The sequence below is a fragment of the Hypanus sabinus genome, chromosome 1 (assembly GCF_030144855.1).
Source record: "Hypanus sabinus isolate sHypSab1 chromosome 1, sHypSab1.hap1, whole genome shotgun sequence".
NCBI lineage: Eukaryota > Metazoa > Chordata > Chondrichthyes > Myliobatiformes > Dasyatidae > Hypanus > Hypanus sabinus.
The window spans coordinates 209,846,832-209,865,892 of NC_082706.1; the positions used below are offsets into that span (position 1 = coordinate 209,846,832).

Genomic DNA, 19,061 nt, shown 5'->3' on the forward strand with positions numbered 1-19,061 from the left:
GTGTAGGTGCAGAACGAGGGTCGGTGTAAAACCCGGATCCGGTGTACATGCAGAACGAGGGTCGGTGTAAAACCGGGATCCGGTGTAGGTGCAGAACGAGGGTCGGTGTAAAACCGGGATCCGGTGTAGGTGCAGAACGAGGGTCGGTGTAAAACCGGGATCCGGTGTAGGTGCAGAACGAGGGTCGGTGTAAAACCCGGATCCGGTGTAGGTGCAGAACGAGGGTCGGTGTAAAACCGGGATCCGGTGTAGGTGCAGAACGAGGGTCGGTGTAAAACCCGGATCCGGTGTAGGTGCAGAACGAGGGTCAGTGTAAAACCCGGATCCGGTGTACATGCAGAACGAGGGTCAGTGTAAAACCCGGATCCGGTGTACATGCAGAACGAGGGTCGGTGTAAAACCCGGATCCGGTGTACATGCAGAACGAGGGTCGGTGTAAAACCGGGATCCGGTGTAGGTGCAGAACGAGGGTCGGTGTAAAACCCGGATCCGGTGTAGGTGCAGAACGAGGGTCGGTGTAAAACCCGGATCCGGTGTACATGCAGAACGAGGGTCGGTGTAAAACCGGGATCCGGTGTAGGTGCAGAACGAGGGTCGGTGTAAAACCCGGATCCGGTGTAAGTGCCGAACGAGGGTCGGTGTAAAACCGGGATCCGGTGTAGGTGCAGAACGAGGGTCGGTGTAAAACCCGGATCCGGTGTAGGTGCAGAACGAGGGTCGGTGTAAAACCGGGATCCGGTGTAGGTGCAGAACGAGGGTCGGTGTAAAACCCGGATCCGGTGTAGGTGCAGAACGAGGGTCGGTGTAAAACCCGGATCCGGTGTAGGTGCAGAACGAGGGTCAGTGTAAAACCTGGTTCGGTGTAGGTGCAGAACGAGGGTCGGTGTAAAACCCGGTTCGGTGTAGGTGCAGAACGAGGGTCGGTGTAAAACCCGGATCCGGTGTAGGTGCAGAACGAGGGTCGGTGTAAAACCCGGATCCGGTGTAGGTGCAGAACGAGGGTCGGTGTAAAACCGGGATCCGGTGTAGGTGCAGAACGAGGGTCGGTGTAAAACCCGGATCCGGTGTAGGTGCAGAACGAGGGTCGGTGTAAAACCCGGTTCGGTGTAGGTGCAGAACGAGGGTCGGTGTAAAACTGGGATCCGGTGTATATGCAGAACGAGGGTCGGTGTAAAACCCGGATCCGGTGTAGGTGCAGAACGAGGGTCGGTGTAAAACCAGGATCTGGTGTAGGTGCAGAACGAGGGTCGGTGTAAAACCCGGATCCGGTGTAGGTGTAGAACGAGGGTCGGTGTAAAACCCGGATCCGGTGTATATGCAGAACGAGGGTCGGTGTAAAACTGGGATCCGGTGTACATGCAGAACGAGGGTCGGTGTAAAACCGGGATCCGGTGTAGGTGCAGAACGAGGGTCAGTGTAAAACCCGGATCCGGTGTAGGTGCAGAACGAGGGTCGGTGTAAAACCCGGATCCGGTGTACATGCAGAACGAGGGTCGGTGTAAAACCCGGATCCGGTGTAGGTGCAGAACGAGGGTCAGTGTAAAACCGGGATCCGGTGTAGGTGCAGAACGAGGGTCGGTGTAAAACCCGGATCCGGTGTAGGTGCAGAACGAGGGTCGGTGTAAAACCGGGATCCGGTGTAGGTGCAGAACGAGGGTCGGTGTAAAACCGGGATCCGGTGTACATACAGAACGAGGGTCGGTGTAAAACCCAGATCCGGTGTAGGTGCAGAACGAGGGTCGGTGTAAAACCCGGATCCGGTGTAAGTGCAGAACGAGGGTCGGTGTAAAACCCGGATCTGGTGTAGGTGCAGAATGAGGGTCAGTGTAAAACCCGGATCCGGTGTAGGTGCAGAACGAGGGTCGGTGTAAAACCAGGATCTGGTGTAGGTGCAGAACGAGGGTCGGTGTAAAACCGGGATCCGGTGTAGGTGCAGAACGAGGGTCGGTGTAAAACCAGGATCTGGTGTAGGTGCAGAACGAGGGTCGGTGTAAAACCCGGATCCGGTGTACGTGCAGAACGAGGGTCGGTGTAAAACCTGGATCCGGTGTAGGTGCAGAACGAGGGTCGGTGTAAAACCCGGATCCGGTGTACATGCAGAACGAGGGTCGGTGTAAAACCCGGATCCGGTGTACATGCAGAACGAGGGTCAGTGTAAAACCGGGATCCGGTGTAGGTGCAGAACGAGGGTCGGTGTAAAACCCGGATCCGGTGTAGGTGCAGAACGAGGGTCGGTGTAAAACCCGGATCCGGTGTAGGTGCAGAACGAGGGTCGGTGTAAAACCCGGATCCGGTGTAGGTGCAGAACGAGGGTCGGTGTAAAACCCGGATCCGGTGTAGGTGCAGAACGAGGGTCGGTGTAAAACCCGGATCCGGTGTAGGTGCAGAACGAGGGTCGGTGTAAAACCCGGATCCGGTGTAGGTGCAGAACGAGGGTCGGTGTAAAACCCGGATCCGGTGTAGGTGCAGAACGAGGGTCGGTGTAAAACCGGGATCCGGTGTATATGCAGAACGAGGGTCGGTGTAAAACTGGGATCCGGTGTATATGCAGAACGAGGGTCGGTGTAAAACCCGGATCCGGTGTAGGTGCAGAACGAGGGTCAGTGTAAAACCCGGATCCGGTGTAGGTGCAGATCGAGGGTCGGTGTAAAACCCGGATCCGGTGTAGGTGCAGAACGAGGGTCGGTGTAAAACCGGGATCCGGTGTAGGTGCAGAACGAGGGTCGGTGTAAAACCGGGATCCGGTGTACATGTAGAACCAGGGTCGGTGTAAAACCCGGATCCGGTGTACATGCAGAACGAGGGTCAGTGTAAAACCCGGATCCGGTGTACATGCAGAACGAGGGTCAGTGTAAAACCCGGTTCGGTGTAGGTGCAGAACGAGGGTCGGTGTAAAACCCGGATCCGGTGTAGGTGCAGAACGAGGGTCGGTGTAAAACCCGGATCCGGTGTAGGTGCAGAACGAGGGTCGGTGTAAAACCGGGATCCGGTGTAGGTGCAGAACGAGGGTCGGTGTAAAACCCGGATCCGGTGTAGGTGCAGAACGAGGGTCGGTGTAAAACCCGGTGCGGTGTAGGTGCAGAACGAGGGTCGGTGTAAAACCGGGATCCGGTGTAGGTGCAGAACGAGGGTCGGTGTAAAACCGGGATCCGGTGTAGGTGCAGAACGAGGGTCGGTGTAAAACCGGGATCCGGTGTAGGTGCAGAACGAGGGTCGGTGTAAAACCGGGATCCGGTGTAAGTGCCGAACGAGGGTCGGTGTAAAACCCGGATCCGGTGTAGGTGCAGAACGAGGGTCGGTGTAAAACCCAGATCCGGTGTAGGTGCAGAACGAGGGTTGGCGTTATACCGGGATCCGGTGTACGTGCAGAACGAGGGTCGGTGTAAAACCCGGATCCGGTGTAGGTGCAGAACGAGGGTCGTTGCAACAGCTGGAACCGCTGTCTTTGCCGGGGATGGGGACCAGTTCGACACAAAACCCGGAACGGGGGCCGGTTGAACAGAAAACCCGGACCTAGATGCCCACGGACTGGTGAGCGTACTTCCGCCCGCTGCCGGAAGTAACCGGGCGGTCCCGGCGACAGGGACAAACATGGCGGCGGTGAGCGCAGCTGGTCGCCTATTCCGACATTAAAGCGTGTTGTTGGATCCTCGCTCGGGGCAGCGCCTTCAGGGGAGAGTTGTGGAAAAGCGCCGGCTCGGAGTTTCCTGGACACCAGGTAGGCGATAGGGATAGACCGGCACTGACGGTCTGGAGCCCAGTCTCTCGGATAGTCATTCATCGGATCGGGTTGTTCAAAGTAAATGTACATTTATGTCACCAAGTACAGCCGTGAGACTCGTTTGCCTGCTAGCAGACTCGGCAAATCCATGGAATAGTAACAGTTAACAGGATCAGTGAAAGATCAGAGTGCAGAAGACATCCAGCTGTGCAAATGCAAATAAATAACGAGAACATGAAAAGTCCTTAAAGTGAGTCGATTGGTTGCGGGAATCATTTCAATGCTGGGGCGAGTGATTATCCCCTCTGGTTCAAGAGTCTGATGGTTGAGGGGCAATAACTTTTCCTGAACCTGGTGTTGTGAATCCTGAGGCTTCTGTACCTCCTTCCTGATGGCAGCCGTGAGAAGAGAGCATGGCCTGGGTGGTGGGATCCCTCATGATGGACGCTGTTTTCCTGCCACAGTGTTTCACGTAGATGTGCTCATTGGTGGGGAGGGCTTTACCCGTCATGTTCTGGGCCATATCCAATAATTTTAATAGGATTTTCCATTCAAGGATGTTGGCATTTCCATACCAAGCTGTGATGCAGCCAGCCAATGTACTCTCTGCTACATATAGAAGTTTGTCAAAGTCTTAGATGTCATGCTGATCCTAAGGAAGTAGAGATGCTGCTATCTTTTTTGCATGAACCCAGGCAGGTCCTCTGAAATAGTGACACCAAGAATGTAAAGTTACAGATTCTCTCGACCTCTGATCCTCCGATGATGGGTGGAGGGGTAGGTTGTGCTGAGGAAGCAATGCAATTGCAGCAGGACTTAGACAAATTGGAAGAATGGGCAAAAAAATGGCAGATGGAATACAGTGTGGGAAGTGTATGATAATCGATTTTGATAAAAGAAACAATAGTGCAGACTATTATCTAAATGGGGAGAAGGTTCAAACATCAGGTCCTCATGCTAGACTCCCAGCCTATTAACAGGTTAAGTCTGAAGGCAAATGCATTGTTGGCATTTATTTCAAAGGGAATAGAATATAAAAGCAAAAACATAATGCTGAGCTGTTATGAGACACTAGTCAGGCTGCACTTTTTAAAAATTCATTTGTGGGATGTAGGTGCTGCCAGCTAAGCCGGCATTTATTGCCCATCCCTAGTTGCCCGGAGAAGGTGGTGATGAGCTGCCTTCTTGAACTGCTGCAGTCCCTGGGGTGTAGGTACACCCACAGTGTTGTTAGGGAAGGAATTCCATGATTTTGACCCAGCAACAATGAAGGAATGGCGATATTTTTCCAAGTGAGACTGGTGAGTGACTTGGAGGGGGATTTCCAAGTGGTGAGGTCATCGTCCTTCTAGATGGTAGTGATTGTGGGTCTGGAAGGTGCAGCCTTAGGAACTTTGTTGTCTTGTTGCAGTACAGTTGGCCCTCCTTATCCACGAATTCCGCATGTGCGAATTCAACCAATTGCGAAAACCCGGATGTGCTCTTCCAGCACTTGTTGTTCAAGCATATACAGACTTTTTTTCTTGTCATTATTCCCTAAACAATGCAGTATAACAACTATTTTGCATAACATTTACATTGTATTAGGTATTATAAGTAATCTAGAGATGATTTAAAATATAGGGGAGGATGTGCGTAGGTTACTGTAGATCGGGATCGAAAAAGATCGGAATTTCTCTTACTCAGTAAGTCGGAACAGGTACATCTGGTATTATTTAGCATCAGTTAGTCAAACGTTTGTCTTAGTATATAGTATATATTTTAGCTTTCTATGCATATAAAACACTTAAGAATGTATGTTCCAGCGCCAGGCTCAGGAACTTCTTCCCGAGTTCGGTCCAGTGACAGACAGCTATTGAGTGCGCTCTCCACCGTGCCGGGTTGATGTGAGGATCAAAAACCCAAAACCCAATAATTAAACCACTGCATTGCTGAGTAATAATTGTAGCTTTCATTGTGGCACAGCCTTTCTCACTTTATCCTTTAAAATTGTTCAGATTGTTGATCGACTGCAGCCTAACGCTTTTCCAAGGACCAAGGGCGTTTCACCTCTTCCCGATCGGTTTATTATTTCCACTTTATTTTCAATCGCGATCGTGATTATTTTTGTGAACAGAAACACTGCGGATTCAGATCTCTGCCACTGGGTCCTAATGTCCACTGCACTGAGACAGGTTAAATAAGGTCTGGGGTTCCTCTGGGTCCTAAGATCCACCGCATTGAGACAGGTTGAATAAGGGACTTGAACATCCACGAATTTTGCTATCAGCGAGGGCTCCCGGAACCAATCCCTCGCGGATAAGGAGGGCCGACGGTGCATCTTGTAGTTAGTACACACTGCTGCAATTGTTCTTCAATGGTGGAGGGATTCAATCTTGTGGAAGGGGTACCAGTCAAGTGGGCTGCCTTGTACCGGATGGTGTCAAGCTACTTGAGTGTTGATGGAGCTGCACTGATCCAGGCGAGTGGCGAATATTCCATTACACTCCTGACCTGAGCCTTGTGGATGATGGACAGGCTTTGGGGAGTCAGGAGGTGAGTTACACGTCACAGGATTCCTAGCCTTTGACCTGCTCAGGTAGCCACGGTGCTTATGGTTGCTAATTTCAGTTTCCTATCAAATGGTAACCCTCAGGATGTTGATAGTAGGGGATTCAGTGATAGTGAACGTCAAGGGACCCTGGTTAGAGCCTCTCTTGTTGGAGATGGTCACTGCATTGGAGTATTGTCAATGCAATGTATTGAGTATTGTGAATTGTCAGTATTGGAGTATTTAAGCCCTGTATCTCAGAAAGGATATGTGGTCATTGGAGAGAGTCCAGAGGAGGTTCATGAGGATGATACCGGGAATGAAGGGGTTAACATATGAGGACCGTTTGGCAGATTTGGGCCAGTACTCACTGGAATTTAGAAGAATGCATGGGAATCTCATTGAAAACTACCAAATGTTGAAAGCACTAGATAGGGTGGATGTAGAGAGGATGTTTCCTATGGTGGGAGTATCCAGAACAAGAGGGTACAGCCTCAACATTGAGGATGGACCCTTTAGAACTGTGGTAAGGAGGAATTTTTTTAGTCAGAGAGTAGTGAATCTGTGGAATGCTCTGCCACAGTCTGCGGTGGTGGCCAAGCCTGTGAGTATATTTAAGGTGGATGCTGATAGTTTCCTGATCGGTTGGGGCATCGAAGGAAATGGTGAGAATGCAGATGTTTGGGGTTAAGTGGGATCCGGGACCAGCCATGGTGGAATGGCGAAGCAGACTCAATGGGCTGAGTGGCCTAATTTTCCTTGTGTCTTATTGTATTACGGCTCATGGACCTCTGGTTTCCCTCTCCTGAACTCAATCATCAGTTCTTTGGTCTTGCTGGCATTGAGTGAGAGATTTTGTAATGACACCACTTGGCCAAATTTTCCCTCTCCCTCCTGTATGCTGGTTATTCACCACCTTTGATTCAGTAGCAGCAGTGGTGTCATATGGCATTGGAGCTGTACTTACCCACACAGTCATAAATATGAAAAGAGTAGAGCAGGGGGCTAAGCACACAGCCTTGTGGTGCACTTGTGCTGATGGAGATTGTGGAAGAGATGCTGTTGCCAATCTGAACTAACTGAGGATCAATTGCACAAGTAGGTATTGAGGTCAAAGTCTTGAAACTTGTGGATTAGCTTTGAGGGGATAATTCTGTTAAATGCCAAGCTGTGGTCATTAAAGAGCATCCTGATGTACGCATCGTTGCTGTGTAGGTGTTCGAGGGTTGAGTGAAGAGCCAGTGAGATGGCGTCTGCTGTGGACCTGTTGCTCCACATTGTCATCATTCTGGTATCGTTTCTCAGCTTTTCTTCATACAGGCAGTCATTCAAAGTGATTTACCATGGAATAAAGTGCAGACAGGAAAATAAAAGACAATGATGTTCGGTAAAAGCAAGATTAAATAAATAGGTTTTGAGCTGCTATTTAAAAACATGGGCTGAGACTGCATCCCTTAGAATTTTAGGTATTGAGTTCCATAGTTCAGGAGCGTAGTTCAAAAAAGCTGACCTGCCAAGTAACTTTTGAGGGAGATTGGTTAATTTTAAGTTTCTGGAGGAAGAAGACCTGAGATTTTGAGCAGAGTTTTAAACCAAAAATGATTGTGGGGTTATTCTGGTCTGAGATCATTAAGAGCTTTTAAAAGCAAACAGACTTTAAAATCCTGCGCCAGATTATTTCAGTAGCTTTTACCTTTGTACAAGGAAGGCACATATTAGGTGTTTGAGGAGATTTGGTACATCACCAAAGACTACAAGTTTCTACAGATGTACCACAAAGAACATTCTAACTGGTTGCATCACTGTCTGGTATGGAGGGGCCACTGCACAGGATCAGAAAAAGCTGCAAAACGTTGTAAATTCAGCCATTTCCATCACGGGCACCAGCCTCCCCAGCGTCAAGGACATCTTCAAAAGGTGATGCCTCAAGAAGATAGCATCTGTCATTAGGAATCCCTCATCCCCATGACATGCCCTCTTTTCATTACTACCCTGAAGCTGGAGATACAGGAGCCTGAAGAAACACACTCAACAATTCAGGAATAGCTTCTTCCCCTCCACAGTACGATTTCTGAATGAATAAGGAACCCATGAGCACTACTTCACTATTTTTAGATTTTTTTTTACACTACCTATTCAATGTATATTTTTAAATATATATATATTTTATTGTAATTTATATTTTTATGTATCGCAGTGCACTTCTGCCACAAAACAGATTTCACAACATATGCCAGTGATATTAAACCTACTTCTGACTCTGAACTCCGTGCAGACAGCTCTAGAATTGAAACATAGAAACATAGAAAACCTACAGCACAATATAGGCCCTTCGGCCCACAAAGCTGTCAAACATGTACTTACCTTAGAAATTACCTAAGGTTACCCATAGCCCTCTATTGTTCTGAGCTCCAGGTACCTGTCCAGGAGTCTTTTAAAAGACCCTATCGTATCTGTCTCCACCATTGTTGCTGGCAGCCCATTCCACACACTCACCACTCTCCGTGTAAAAAAAACTCACCCTGATATCTCCTCCGTACCTACTTCCAAGCACCTTAAAACTGTGCCCTCTCATGCTAGCCATTTCAGCCCTGGGAAAAGCCTCTGACTATCCACATGATCACTGCCTCTCATCATCTTATACACCTCTATCAGGTCACCTCTCATCCTTGATCACTCCAAGGAAAAAAGGCCGAGTTCACTCAACCTATTCTCATAAGGCACGCTCCCCAATCAAAGCAACATTCTTGTAAATCGCCTCTGCACTCTTTCTATGGTTTCCACATCCTTCTTGTAGTGAGGCGACCAGAACTGAGCACAATACTCCAAGTGGGGTCTGACCAGGGTCCTATATAGCTGCAACATTACCTCTCGGCTCCTAAACTCAATCTCACGGTTGATGAAGGCAAATACACCGTATGCCTTCTTAACCACAGAGTCAACCTGCTCAGCAGTTTTGAGTGTCCTATGGACTTGGACCCCAAGATCCCTCTGATCCTCCACACTGCCAAGAGTCTTACTATTAATGCTGTATTCTGCCATCACATTTGACCTACCAAAATGAACCACCTCACACTTATCTGAGTTGAACTCCATCTGCCACTTCTCAGTCCAGTTTTATATCCTATCAATGTCCCTCTGTAACCTCTGGCAGCCCTCCACACTATCCACACCACCTCCAACCTTTGTGTCATCAGCAAATTTACTAACCCACCCCTCCACCTCCTCATCCAGGTCACTTATAAAAATCACAAAGAGAAGGGGTCCCAGAACAGATCCCTGAGGCACGCCACTGGTGACTGACCTCCATGCAGAATATGACCCATCTACAACCACTCTTTGCCTTCTGTGGGCAAGCCAGTTCTGGATCCACAAAGCAATGTCCCCTTGGATCCCATGCCTCCTTACTTTCTCAATAAGCCTTGCATGGGGTAGCTTATCAAATGCCTTGCTGAAATCCATATACACTACATCTACAGCTCATAAATCAGGCTTATAAGGCACGGACTAGAAGGGCCAAAATGGCCTGTTTCCATGCTGTAATTGTTATATGGTTATATTTATGGGCTGAGTGCGGGTCAGTGGGACTAGGTGTGCGTAAGTGTTCGGCATGGACTAGAAGGGCCGAGATGGCCTGTTTCTGTGCTGTAATTATTATATGGTTATAAGGCACGACCTGCCTTTCACAAAGCCATGCTGACTATTCCTAATCATATTTTGCCTCTCCAAATGTTCATAAATCCTGCCTCTCAGGATCTTCTCCGTCAGCTTAACAACCAGTGAACTCACTGGTCTATATTTTCCTGGACTATCTCTGCTCACTTTCTTGAATTAAGGAACAACATTTGCAACCCTCCAATCCTCCAGAACCTCTCCTGTCCCCATTGATAATGCAGAGATCATCACCAGAGGCTCAGCAATCTCCTCCCTCGCTTTCCACAGTAGCCCGGGGTGCAGCTCATCCAGTCCCGATGACTTATCCAACTTGATGCTTTCCAAGAGCTCCAGCACATCTTCTTCCTTAATATCTACATGTTCAAGCTTTTCAGTCCGCTGCAAGTTATCCCTATAATCACCAGGATCCTTTTCTGTAGTGAATACTGAAGCAAAGTATTCATTAAGTGCCTCTGCTATCTCCTCTGTTTCCATACACACTTTTCCACTGTCACACTGGAAAGATCCTATTCTCTCATGACTTATCCTCTTGCTCTTCACATACTTGTAGAATGCCTTGGCGTCTTCCTTAATCCTGTACGCCAAGGCTTTCTCATGGCCCCTTCTTGCTAGCCTTATAATCTTTCAGATCTCTTTATCATTATCTAGTTTTTTGAACCTTTCGTAAGCTCTTCATTTCTTCTTGACTAGATTTACAACAGGCTTTGTACGCCCCGGTTCCTGTACCCTACCATCCTTTCCCTGTCTCATTGGAACATACCTATGCAGAACTGCACACAAATACCCCTCAACATTTGCCACATTTCTTCCATACATTTTCCTGAGAACATCTGTTCCCAATTTATGCTTCCAAGTTCTTGCCTCATATTTTTCCAATTAAACGCTTTCCTAACTTGTCTGTTCCTATCCCTCTCCAATGCTATGGTAAAGGAGGTAGAATCCTGATCCTGATCTCCAAAATGCTCTCCCACTGAGAGATCTGACACCTGACCAGGTACATTTCTCAATACCAGATCAAGTACAGCCTCTCCTCTTGACGGCTTATCTACATATTGTGTCAAGAAACCTTCCTGAACACACCTAACAAGCTCCACCCCATCTAAACCTCTTGCTTTTGGGAGATGCCAGTCGATATTTGGGAAGTTAAACTCGCCCATCATGACAACTCTGTTATTACACCTTTCCACAATCTGTCTCCCTATCTGCTCCTCAATGTCCCTGTTACTATTGGGTGGTTTATAAAAACCACCCAGTGGAGTTATTGACCCCTTCCTGCTTCTAACTTCCACCCACAGAGACTCAGTAGACAATCCCTGCATGGCGTCCACCTTTTCTGCAGCCAGGCCACTATCTCCAATCAACAGTGCCATGTCCCCACCTCTTTTGCTTCCCTCCCTGTCCTTTCTGAAACATCTAAAGTCTGGCACTTGAAGTAACCATTCTTGTCCCTGAGCCATCCAAGTCTCTGTAATGGCCACCACATCATATCTCCAAGTACTGATCCACATTCTTAGCTCCTCCGCTTTGTTCATAATGCTTCTTGCATTAAAATAGACACATCTCAAACCATCGGTCTGAGTGCATTCCTTCTCTATCAGCTGCCTATCCTCCCTCGCGCACTGTCTCCAAGCTTTCTCTATTTGTGAGCCAACTGACTCTTCTTCCGTCTCCTTAGTTTTGTTCCCCCCCCCCCCAGCAATCATAGTTTAAACTCTCCCCAATAGCCTTACCAAACTTCCCTGCCAGGATATTCCCCCTTCCTTCTCCCCCCCCCCCGGGGATTCAAGTGCAACCCGTTCTTTTTGTACAGGTCACTCCTGCCCCAAAAGAAGCTCCAATGATCCAGAAATCTGAATCCCTGCTCCCTGCTCCAATCCCTCAGCCACGCATTTAACCTCCACGTCATTCTATTCCTATACTCACTGTAATCCCGAGATGACTACCTTTGTGGTCCTGCTTCTCAACTTCCTTCCTATCTCCCTGTAGACTGCTTTCAGGACCTTCTCCCTCCTACGTCGTTGGTACCATTATGTACCACAACCTCTGGCTGCTCTCCCTCCCACTGCAGGATACCACAGATGCGATCAGAAACATCCCGGACCCTGGCACCTAGGAGACAAACTACCATCCGTGTTTCTTTCTTGCATCCACAGAATTGCCTGTCTGACCCCCTAACTATAGAGTCCCCTATCACTTATGCCATCCTCTTCCTGTCCCTACCCTTCTGAGCCACAGGGCCAGAGTCTGCCAGAGGCCTGGCCACTGTTGCTTCCCCCAGGTAGGCCGTACCCCCCAACAGTACTCAAACAGGAGTACTTTTGTCTAGGGGTACAGCCAGAGGTGAGCTCTCTAGCCTCTGACTCCTGCCCTTCCCTCTCCTGACTGTTACCCACTTATCTGTCTCCCCAGGCCCCGGTGTGACTACGTACCTATAGCTCCTCTATCACCTCCTCACTCTCCCTGACCAGACAAAGGTCATCGAGCTGCATCTCCGGTTCCCTAACGTGGTCCCTAAGGAGCTGCAGCTCGACGCACCGGCACAGATGTGGCCAACTGGGAGGCTGGGAGTCTTCTGGACTTCCCACATCTGACACACCGAACACAGAACACCGGCTTCACACACATTCTTCCTGTCTGTATTCTACACAGGCAACCTACTTGGCCTCTACCCATTACCGCTGAATCCCTATTGAGCCAAAGCCTTCCTACTCTGTCTCCCTCTAATCTGTCACCTGCTCTATAAGGTGTCTCCTTTTAAACTCTTCTCACTGGCTGACGTCCACACACTTGAGCAGTTGTGCCCCGATCAAACCGCTGAAGAAATAAGACCATAGCACCATAAGATTAGGAGCAGATTTAGACCATTCAGCCCATTGAGTCTGCTCTGCCATTTCATCATGGCTGATTTATTATCTCTCTTAGTCCCAATCTCCTGCCTCCCCCACCCCCAACCCCATAATCACTTCATGCCCCGACCAATCAAGAATCTATCAAAATCAGTCTTAAGTATACATAAAGACTTGGCCTTCACAGCTGATTGTGGCAGTGAATTCCACAGATTCACCACTCTCTGGCTAAAGAAATTCCTCCTCATCTCCCTTCTAAAAGAATGTCCTTCTATTCCGAGGCTGTCCCCTCTGGTCTTAGACTCTCCCACCGTAGGAAATATCTTGTCCACATCCACACTATCTAGGCTTTTCACCATTTGATAGGCTTCAATGAGGTGACCCCCTCATTCTTCTGAATTCTAGAGAATACAGGCCTAGAGCCATCAACCGCTCTTCATATGACAAGCCATTCAGTCCTAGCATCATTTTCGTGACCCTCCTTTGAACCCTGCCCAGTTTCAGCACATCCTTTCTGAAAGAAGGGGCATAAAACTGCTCACAATACTCCAAGTGAGGCCTCACCAGTGCTTTATAAAGTCTCAGCATTACATCCTTGATTTTATATTCTAGCCCTCTTGAAATGAATGCTAATATTGCATTTGCCTTCCTCACCACAGACTCAACCTCCAAATTAACCTTTAGGGAATTCTGCACAAGGATTCCCAAATCCCTTTGGCTATATTTAAGAGGGAGTTAGATATGGCCCTTGTGGCTAAAGGGATCAGGGGGTATGGAGAGAAAGCAGATACAGGGTTCTGAGTTGGATGATCAGCCATGATTGTACTGAATGGTGGTGCAGGCTCGAAGGGCCGAAGGGCCTACTCCTGCACCTATTTTCTATGTTTCTAACTGCTATTGTCTTCCATAGTGAAGACTAATGCAAAGTACTTATTCAGTTCATCCTCCATTTCCTTGTCCTTCATGGCTACCTCTCCAGCATTGTTTTCCGACGGTCTGATAATCCACTCTCACATCTCTTTTACACTTTATGTATCTGAAGAAACTTTTGGTATCTTCTGTGATACTATTGGCTAGCTTTCTTTCGTATTCTGTCTTTACTTTAGTGACTTTTTAGCTGTCTTCTGCTGGTATTTAAAAGCTTCCCAATCTGCTAACATCTCACTTACTTTGTTCTGTTATATGCCATCTCTTTGCTTTGACTTCCCTTGTTATCCGCGGTTGTGTCACCTTGCCTTTAGAATATTATAGCTGGCGCTATAACAATGTTAAGCTAACCTCTACACCACCATGCTGCCCCAATATTTTCACTGAACTAAATACACTTTCAATAATTATTTTCCTCATAAATTCACTTTCCATTTTACCTGTAATTCATAGAGGTATTTATAATAGCTGTCCAGTTTGTGGTGGGGGAGTTTAGGACCAGAGGGTACAGCGTCAGAATAGAAAAACCTCCCTTTAGAACAGAGACGAGGAGGGATTTCTTTAGCCAGAGGGTGGTGAATCTGTGGAATTTGTGGCCAAAGACAACTGTAGAGGCCAAGTCATTGGGTATATTTAAAGCAGAAGTTGGTAGGTTCTTGATTAGTCAGGGTATCAAAAGTTATGGGAGAGGTAAGAGAATGAGGTTGAGAGGGATAACAAATCAGCCATGATGAAATGGCGGAGCAGACTCATTGGGCCAAGTGTCCTAACTCTGCTCCTATGTCTTTTGGTCCAAGGTGGTTGAATGAAATAGTCATACCGAAAGCTTCCCTAACAATTTTGACACTTGACTCCTCAGCTCCGCAAGGCCCATATTAATTTGTTCTTATCATTCATTGTGACCACAAGCAGACTTGTCACATGTCTAATCAACAATGTGAACCTACACGCCATTCATAGGTGACTCCAAGCCTGTGAATTCTGTGTAGCAGATTATCTTCTCCAATAGTTTGGCTGAGTATATACATGCTACCTACCACTTAGCCCCTGCCTAGTTGTTTGGGTGATGCTGTGTACAGGCATGGACGATTCATTCTCTGAGGAGTTGCTGGTAGACTGTGATGGAAGGAACTAGAATTAGGTAGCTCTGAGACACAGGCTAATGTCTTCCTGGGGCTGGGGTGATCAACCTCCAACAGTTACTGGACGAGGAGGCTGCCTACAAGAAGGGTCAAAGCAGTCTCTATTTCCTGAGGAGAATGAGGTTCTTTAACATCTGCCGGACGATGCTGAGGATGTTCTATGAGGCTGTGGTGGCCAGTGCTATCATGTTTGCTGTTGTGTGCTGGGGCAGCAGGCTGAGGGTAGCAGACACCAACAGAATCAACAAACTCATTCGTAAGGCCAGTGATGTTGTGGGGGTGGAACTGGACTCTCTGACAGTGGTGTCTGTAAAGAGGATGCTGGCCAAGTTGCATGCTATCTTGGACAATTTCTCCCATCCACTCCATAATGTACTAGTTAGGCACAGGAGTACATTCAGCCAGAGACTCATTCCACCGAGATGCAACACTGAGCGTCATAGCAAGTCACTCCTACCTGTGGCCATCAAACTTTACAACTCCTCCCTCGGAGTGTCAGACACCCTGAGCCAATAGGCTGGTCCTGGACTTATTTCGACTTGGCATGATTAACTTATTATTATTTAATTATTTATGGTTTTATATTGCTATATTTTTTCACTATTCTTGATGTTGCGGCTGTAACGAAACCCAGTTTCCCTCGGGATCAATAAAGTATGTCTGTCTGTTACAGCCATCTTCCCTTGTGTGAAACACAGGTCTGGACACCCATTGGCCAGTGTGCATACATTCTATAACTGGTGTCCGTGATTCAAATTCATTTACCTCTACAGCGGTACATCGAGACAAGCGTCAGCCAGCACAACTTAAGGATATGCTGGGGCAGCCCATAGGTGTCAAAGATCAGAGTTGGAAGTAAATTTATTATCGAAGTATGTATCTGTCACTATACACAACCCTGAGATTCATTGTCTTGTGGGCATTCATAGTAAATGGAACACAATAGAATCAATGAAAAACCTCACACAATATAAACAGACAAACAATCAACGTATAAAAGATGACAAACTGTGGAAATACACTACTGTGCAAAAGTCTTGGGCATTCTAGCTATATATATATGGAAATATATACACACATACACCTAAGACTTTTGCATGGGACTTGTACTTGTCAACATGCAACGGCAAGTGAGTTTGTATATCTGGCGGGAGCAAAGGATGTTGTGAATGGTGAGGATGGAGTGCTGTGGGAGGGGTGTGGGACAGGGGGCAGAGAATGAATGACCGGTGCAGGTGCAGACAAACCCAGCCCTGAAACACCAGGCAAGCTCATTTGATTCTTAACAATTGGTTTGTTGATCATTACAGAATGTCTCTCTGGTGCTTCCCACTCCCTTCCCCTTTTCCCAACCACAATTCCCCTCTCCCTGCCCCTTTCCCACTCAGTCCACTATAGAGACCCATATCAGAGTCTGGTTTATCATCACTCACATGAAGAAAACTCTTTACTCTGAGTGGAGTCATCGGGACACTGTCACGACGGCATTTATTTTTAGCAGGCTGTCTGTTTTTACAAAGCCGAGTTGCTAGCTCAACGCTCAATTCAGCACGAATGGAAAGTGTAGAGGGGAGCCGGCTGGATTCGAACTCGGGAGCCTTCACTCCAAAGTCCAGTGCTGATGCCACTATGCCATCAGCCGGCCATATTTCTCACACGTCATGAAATTTGTTTTTTTTTTGTGGCAGTACAGTGCAATACGTACATAAAATTACTACAGTACTGTGTAAAGTCTTAGGCACATATACTTATCTAGGATGCCTAAGACTTTTGCATAGTACTGAACAAAAAGAAAAGAATTAAAAATAAATAAGCAATAAATATTGAGAACTCATTCTAGCGCCAACATAGTAGGCTAATATTTGGCCGAACAACACAGAACACGAGAAGAAACAAAACAACATCAAAATAAGCCGGCTTCCTCCGTCGCTCCCACCCACCTACCAACGCACACGGTCGCGAGGGGAAAGTACAAGTTCCTCACAGTGTGTGGTAGGAATGGAATCCTGATCTTCCACTAACACTAACAACAAGGCTACTGTGCCACTCCACCTAATATAGAGATTTTTTGTAATTGACATTTTTTTTTGTGAGTAGGAAGGGGGAGAAGAGACATAAATTTTCTGTTAGTTTAATATCCTTTGTGTTTTCAGGAGCAGAATGAGTGCGGAAGCAGCTGATCGGGAGGCAGTAACTTCCAGTCGACCCTGCACTCCACCTCAGACCATCTGGTTTGAGTTTTTATTGGACGAAGGATTGCTGGAAAAACACCTACAAAAATCTTACCCAGGTACGTTGGTTGTGTGGAAGTTAGCACAACGCTGTCACAGCTTGGGGAGTCAGTTCAGAGGTCAGTTTCACCGTCTTGTTTAAGGAGTCTGTATGTCCTCCCTGTGGAATGCCTGGGTTTTCTCGGGGTGCTTGGGTTTTCACCCACAGTCCAAAGACGTACCACTGAATAGGTTAATAGGTCATTGTAAATTGTCCTAAAGTGAGGCTTGGGTTAAGTGGGCCTATTCCATACTGAGTCTCTAAATAAAAATTTTAAAATAATCCTGCCTCAGGAAGGCAATACAAAACTACAACTACTGGTCCAAGTGCTCCAGTGAGTTCTGTTATATCGTCGTAGTACAGTTTGAGGTCATTATGCCTCATGTAGATCTCATCTGCCCATTCCCCTGTAGCTGACTTTGCACGTTCCTATCTCACCAGGATATGAGGTTGTCCCTATCTCGCCAGGATATGAAGTTGCCCCTATCTCACCAGGATATGAGGTTGCCCCTATCTCACCAGGATATGAGGTTGCCCCTATCTCACCAGGATATGAGGTTGCCCCTGTCTCACCAGGATATGAGGTTGTCCCTATCTCACCAGGATATGAGGTTGCCCCTATCTCACCAGGATATGAGGTTGTCCCTATCTCACCAGGATATGAGGTTGCCCCTATCTCACCAGGATATGAGGTTGTCCCTGTCTCACCAGGATATGAGGTTGCCCCTATCTGACCAGGATATGAGGTTGCCCCTATCTCACCAGGATATGAGGTTGTCCCTATCTCACCAGGATATGAGGTTGCCCCTATCTGACCAGGATATGAGGTTGTCCCTGTCTCACCAGGATATGAGGTTGTCCCTGTCTCACCAGGATATGAGGTTGCCCCTATCTGACCAGGATATGAGGTTGTCCCTATCTCACCAGGATATGAGGTTGCCCCTATCCTCACCTGGTTTAACCCACCTGTCTGGGATGCAGTGCTGTCACATGCAAACAGCTACTTGAAGCCACAGGTGAGAGCTGAGTGGGGATCGATGCTGCATCGCTCCATGGAGGGTGAAGGATATGACAAGGCACCGGAGCAATCCCCTCCTCTGATGATCAATCTGACATCCAAAGTTTACGAGGAGCAGATTTCGCTCGGGTCCACTGACTGAGTCGAAGAAGGCAGCAGCAGATCTCGGCAGCGAAATTGAGCTCTGAACAGGACCAGATGGTGTTTGGGATGGATTAGCAAGAGCAAGTTAAAGGAAGGCAGGGGCAAGCGCAGTGGCTGTTATAGGAGTGGACATGGTCTGAGTGGTGATCTTGAGGCTTTAGCTCTTTGATTCTTCAGAGAAGAGAAGCTTCACTCACAGACATGAAAGGAAAGAAAAGCTCAAGTTTTTTCCTTCTCTATACCTGCTCAGCTAGGTAGGGATGACAGGCAGCATAATGCAATGCTCTTGTGGGATGTGGAAGGCAGGGAGGCCTCCGGTTCCCTGACCACTACAACTGTGAGAAGTGCATGCAGTCGCAGCTTCTAACAATCTGGAGGACATATAGAGAGATAGTTTCACCCAAGGTGCAGGACACAGGAAACTAGGTGACAGTCAGGGTGGGAAAAGGTGTTAAGGATCTGGTGCAGAGTGCTCATCCCCCTCAACAGGTCTACCACTTTTGATACTGTTGGGGGTGTAGGAGGAGGGGGAAGGAATGACCTAACAGAGGAAAGACACAGTAGCCAGGTCTCTGGCTCTGGGTCAGCCTCTGTGACTCAGAACCGAAGGGAGGAGAAGAGGGGTGGTGTAGTGATAGGGAATTCACTAGTTAGAATAAAGGACAGGAGGTTCTGTAGGCGAGAACAAGATTCCTGGGTGGTATGTTGTCTCCCAGAATCAAGTCCTCAGCATTCTTAAGTGGAATTGTGAACAGCCAGAGGTCGTGGTCCTTGTAGGTACCAATGA

The 19,061-nt window shown here is 47.8% G+C and overlaps 1 protein-coding gene across 3 annotated transcripts in view; it reads left to right on the plus strand.

Moving 5' to 3' along the window:
• Nucleotides 1-3,569: 3,569 nt before the first annotated feature.
• Nucleotides 3,570-19,061, plus strand: part of ints8 (integrator complex subunit 8) — a 102,281-nt gene continuing 86,789 nt past the window's right edge. Inside the window, exons 1-2 of one of the 3 annotated variants that reach the window (XM_059985085.1) lie at nucleotides 3,570-3,718; nucleotides 16,995-17,131. In XM_059985085.1, coding sequence (XP_059841068.1) covers nucleotides 17,002-17,131 — 130 coding nt within the window. In that variant the 5' untranslated portion in view covers nucleotides 3,570-3,718; nucleotides 16,995-17,001. Of the gene's footprint in view, nucleotides 3,719-16,991; nucleotides 17,132-19,061 lie in introns of those variants that run through there. The other 2 variants (XM_059985104.1, XM_059985094.1) reach the window with 2 other exon arrangements.